The 5886-nt window shown below is 32.4% G+C and overlaps 1 protein-coding gene and 1 long non-coding RNA gene across 14 annotated transcripts in view; one reads left to right on the forward strand and one right to left on the reverse strand.

The window, feature by feature from the left end:
• The window catches only part of LOC106875793 (uncharacterized), a 605848-nt gene that overhangs the window by 575555 nt on the left and 24407 nt on the right, over positions 1-5886 (forward strand). For all 10 annotated transcript variants that reach the window (XM_052968187.1, XM_052968184.1, XM_052968188.1 and 7 more), the window contains one exon: positions 1276-1425. In XM_052968187.1, the coding sequence (XP_052824147.1) occupies positions 1276-1425 (150 nt within the window). The remainder of the gene's footprint in view (positions 1-1275; positions 1426-5886) is intronic.
• LOC128247895 (uncharacterized) overlaps positions 1-5886 on the reverse strand; it is a 191637-nt gene that overhangs the window by 122431 nt on the left and 63320 nt on the right. The gene's annotated exons all lie outside the window — the stretch shown is intronic.

Below are 5886 nucleotides of genomic sequence, written 5' to 3' on the forward strand. Positions count from 1 at the left end.
TATATATATATATATATATATATATATGTATATGATGGAGTTCTTTCAGTTTCCATCAACTAAATTCACTCACAAAGCTTTGGTCAGCCTGTGGCTATACTTGAAGACACTTACCAAAGGTGCCACACAGTAGGACTGAACCTGGAACTATGTGATTGGGAAGGAAGCATTTTACCGCACAGCCACACCTGCACCTACTTATACATTTTCCATAAATAACTTGTGATGTTATTTTTGTCAAGAGAGAATTTGAAAGCCTAAAATTTACACTCACGCAACAGGTTAGCAAAGAAAATGCCAATTATCAGGGATTTTTTTCTTTTTAGTTGCTTTTAGAAATGAAAATAGAATTAATGTTATAGTTTTTATTCAGTGAGTTTGAAGGAAAGAAGAGAAAATAATAAAGTTGGATTACCTGCCTCACTGACTTCTAAATATAATTATTATAGTTAATGATAATAGTTTGCATCAGCAAATATAGAAGTGGGCTTTTTCGGTAAAAGTTGTTATCTAAAATGTTTCTCCTTCAACAAGATTTTTGTATTTTGTACAATTGGAAAATAAGAATCTGCTGCTGAAAGAACATCTTTCATTGACTACTTAAGCTACTTACACAAAAACATGCCTTGATTTTGTTCTTTTAAACTATGATTATATTTATAATGAATCAATGATCTGGAAGATTATTCAAATATTTGTTACTTAAGCATTTTGTATTACTCTGAAAATACACAACAAATACTGTTTTAAATAAAACAAAAAACACTGTCTTTTTTTTGTTTTTCATTTCTATTAAGCAGATTATTCAACTATATATGTATATGTAATAAAATCAGTCACATTTTCTATATTGTATCCAGATTGTTTTGGAAAACTACATCTAAAAATGTAAATTATGACAGTAATAATTTTTTTACAAATCACAAAACATTTATTTGCTTTTTGGAAGGGAAGACATGGCACTTATTTGCTGAAATATATAATTTATTATCAACATCAATACTGGAAATCCTGTTACTTGAAATGTGGGACATTTAAAATCTACTGAAAATATATTTCTGTACAAATTGACATTTTAAAAACATTTTACTGTTTGTTGTCAAGTATTACTTTTGAACATGTATTATGATTTTTTTTTTAATCTAATTATTTTCATTAGTTTCCTTTCTTTTATGCATGTCCTTCAAACATCACTAATATATTCAGTCTTCTTCCATCGAGATTCACTATATATTTTCTCAACTTAAATATCTCTGTATGCCATGCACATTTCAGTTGTTCATAGCCCAAAGAGCCGAAGAAAGAAGTTGAACTCCCGGATGAAAAGCTTTTCATTGGATACACCAGACCCACCTAAGCAACTTCTAGCTATTGATGAAACCACCAAAAAGAAAAGTAGTTCATTTTCAAACACTTATCTTGGAGGTAGTAATTCATTATTTTCATCCATAAAATGTTGTCTGTTCATGTTCCTCACCTATTCACTAGATTGCACACTGTTTCTCTCATGCTCAAACAGTCTGTATGAGTATGCATTAATGTATAGGTCTTATTGCAGATAATTTCAGCAATTCATAACAATAGTAGTAGTAGTAGTAGTAGTAGTAGTAGTAGTAGTAGTAGTAGTAGTAGTAGTAGCATTGATGGTTGTAGAAATATTGGTGGGAAGTCATTATTTCAACAGCTGTACCACATAAAAGGGAACAACCAATAACAAATTAACATATTTCTTCAGTGAGATAATTTACAAATTCATTTCACATTAAACCAGTTTTACATATATATTTATCAGTAAATTAAAATTTATGACATATACCTAAGTATTTCAGCATGCTCTGGAGTAGGCAGTAAATATTAATAACATGAATTATCAACAAAAAGGTCTTATCATTATGAGACAATATATAAAAATATTTTCACAACACAAACTATTTACTTACACATATATTTTTTTATAATTACTACTATTTTATACACCTACATGAACAAAACATGCATCTGAAAATTATTTCAATCATTTGAGACAATGTAACACAGACAAACATTCATCACTCTATAATAGCACTGAACAAAAAAGGCAAATCTTCCTTTTGTTTTGATCCTATATTTAATGAATTCTGGAACTTTACTCAAAACCTTAAAGCTTTTCACATAGTTTAATATTATGGTTAGTTGGAAGGTATAGAGGAAATGTATCTGTCTAGCAACAAAATATTAACCATTCTATATAGTGGAATCCATACATCAAATAAAATTTTGACAACGGACTGAAAATCATTTATTTTTGTATATGATCCTTAATATTCTAGTTTTAGTTCAAAGTAGGCACTACCTTCCTCGCTGACATGGGAAGCATGTTCCTAGTTATACATATATGTTTATATATACACTGATTAGGAAATTATTTTTCTACATACAAGTAATTATGAATTTGTGTAAAAATATAACTTGCAAAAGATTGGTGTGTATCCTTACCTTTCCTTGGCATTTTATTAAACCTACTATATCTTCTATGTTCTATTCAGATAGATGACATCACACATATAAATTTACTATACTGTGACATATTAATACTGACATTCCAACTGCTTGAGAGAGAAAATGCAACTGAAGTCATTCTTTGTTATACTGCGGCAATATATTTTATGATAGCCCAAACTCTACTAAACTATAGTAACTCCTGCAATACTTGTAACTAGCACACTTCTTTACAAATTTTCTCAAAATCTATAAAGTTATCTTTATATAATCATCATTTAGATAGCTGGAACCTTGGAGGAAATATAAATTTGATAAACAGTTATTTTTATTATAATGCAGTATTTCCATTATTGCTTGATCTTTCCAAATAAAACATTACAAGCTTTTTATGAGAAGTAGATCTAGGTTCAGATAACCAAAACTATTATTCAAAATAGAAACAAAAATAGTTTACCTAACATAAAAGCTAACGGGGATAAAATTAATGTATTATATCATTAGATAATTATTCAAAACTTTACATTGAAAACTTTCTAAGATAACTCGAAGAGTAGGACTGATGTCAAAGTGACTTGTTACTAAAGGAGAGATTTATTATTATCATTGTTTTCAAGTTTAACTGGGATTACAAGGTTACAATCATGTATTTTAAATCCATAAGTGAAATCCATCATTAACACAGGGTAATTATGCAATTTAATATAATATACAACAAAAGAAAGCTGTTGAGAAGACCCCACAATACCTTACTTTTATCAGTTGATATTTGAATCATAATTTCATACAAAATATTTGAGAAAGTTAATACAAGGTAACAAAATAGATGTCTTGGCTTGATGCATACTCTTCAGATGGTGTTAGTAATTTTGTTTTTCAACTCATGATTCAGTTTCCATTTCTTTCAATTAAATATGCAAATTTTTATCTTTACACTAATTCATGCAACCTACTAATGTTGTCTATCACTTTACACCTTCTTTCCTTTTTAAAACTTCTTATTCAAATCATTTCTTACAGTCATTTCTCTTTTATCACTACATGAATCCCAATATATTTGACTTCGGCTATTTTAATATCATTAATACTACTTTTTTTATCAATTTAATTTATTTTGTCTATTTCTTTTTTATGTCTGTCTGCTTCTTAATCATGTTTATTTATTTTTTTTCTAGCACTGCTTATATCACCAAAGTCCTTAATGTTTGCTTTCTCCTCCACAATGATCTTCACTAGCAACACTGCTACCACTACCTCTGCTACTAACACTTCCTACTCTTCATTTTTATTACTATTATCACCAACAATCTTGCTTCCATTGTGCAATCAAAATGTAATTTATTTTCTTATGTTGGTTTACGTTGAACAGTTGAAAGAGGTATTCTCAATTCATGATGCAGGAGATATGTTTTTCTTTTTATTGAAACTAGAACTTACAGTTTCACATTACTGTGATCATCAAGTGAGTTCTCACCTGAAGATCACTATGGCATGAAACTTAAGTCATGAAACAGACTCCCAGTTTCAGAAGACTGAATTGGATGCTAGAATTGCAGGTGCTGGTACAGTAATGCACCAGCTCCAGTATTCAATCTTCAGAAGAGAAAAGATTGATAAAAAAAACAGCCAAACTTGCCATCTCCAATTCAGTTTCCATGTCTATCCTTACCAATGGTCATGAATTTTAGATAATAACTGAAAACGTATGATTGTGAATACAAGTGACCAAAATGGAGTAATGTTATTGAACAGGATGCATACTTCAGTGAGATTCTTCCAGTTGAGCTGCTACTTCTTCACACTGAGAGGTCACAGCTCTGATGCTACAAATGTGTGATTAGAATGTTGCAGGAAAGTATCACATGACAGATTTTTCAAGCTGAGCCAACTAGCAGGAGACCTACAGGTAGACCACAAACAAGACTGTTGACTAATATCCATAGTCTCAGTCGGTCATTCCTGAGAAACCTACTGAAAAGTAATGACAGTTGTTTTTGATAGGACCCTATGGAGGAGGTGCCTGAGGACTCTACTCTCATGACCCACCCAGAAATAGTGAACGGAGAAGATAGATGGCTGGATTTTGGGGACTATATATGTAAAACCATTTCTCATTAAGCTGACAGATTGATAACTTTGAACATTTGGTACGTGTTGCAGTGCTAAGATGTCACATATATTCATGTATTCTTCTTGTTATTCTCCCGTCTATTCTTCTTGTTATCTTAAATAACTATGTTTCTAAGGAGGACAATCTAATTATAAATATGAGCCATTTAATCATAAATTATGTAAAATTACTATAAATAATGCACATGTAGATGTGGGTGTATGTTTCACTGATGTGTGTCAGCAAAGAATGTATGCATCAGAGAGTAGAACTGGCGCCCTGTAAACAATGTTCTCTATGACTCTTTGTTCTAAACTGAATTACACACACACCTCTGTCACTTCATTTGCAATGGTGAGAACCAAGAGCCAGCCCTTTGAAATTTGTAATCAATTACTGTTTCTCACAAGTTGCAATATAAAAAGAAATTAAATGTAATAAACTTCCTCTATAAACGAGGCTGCTAGTAAAGAATATAAAAATATTGACATAAAATTAGTTAATAGATTTTGTTCAACCTGAAAGTGAATAAATGAAATGTTATATGCATGCATATGTAAGTGTGACATATCTGATATTAAATTCTGTCAATGAACTGTCCAGCCATAACCAACTTTGCTAACTGCTGGTAATGATTCATTTAAGTTTATTGATGCAAGAATTTATATAGATCTAAGTAATTCTTTTATATAGGTGCAGGAGTGGCTGTGTGGTAAGTAGCTTGCTTACCAACCACATGGTTCCAGATTCAGTCCCACTGCATGGCACTTTGGGCAAGTGTTTTCTACTATAGCCTCTGGCCGACCAAAACCTTGTGAGTGGATTTGGTAGACGGAAACTGAAAGAAGCCTGTCGTATATATGTATATGTATATATATGTGTGTGTGTGTTTGTGTGAAGGCACATGGCTCAGTGGTTAGAGCATCGAGCATACAATCGCAAGGTTGTGAGTTCAAATCCCGGACCGGGCTGCGTGTTGTGTTCTTGAGCAAGACACTTTATTTCACGTTGCTCCAGTTCACTGAGCTGTAGAAATGAGTTGCGACGTCACAGGTGCCAAGCTGTATCGCCCTTTTCCTTTCCCTTGGATAACACTGGTGGTGTGGAGAGGGAAGGCCGGTATGCATGGGCGACTGCTGGTCTTCCATAAACAACCTTGCCCGGACTTGTGCCTCGGAGGGTAACTTTCTAGGTGCAGTCCCATGGTCAGTCATAACCGAAGGGGGTCTCAGCTCAGTGTCTGTGTTTGTCCCCCCAACATCACTTGACAACCGATGCTGGTGTGTTTACGTCTCCGT

This window comes from Octopus bimaculoides, chromosome 5, assembly GCF_001194135.2.
Source record: "Octopus bimaculoides isolate UCB-OBI-ISO-001 chromosome 5, ASM119413v2, whole genome shotgun sequence".
Classification (NCBI taxonomy): domain Eukaryota; kingdom Metazoa; phylum Mollusca; class Cephalopoda; order Octopoda; family Octopodidae; genus Octopus; species Octopus bimaculoides.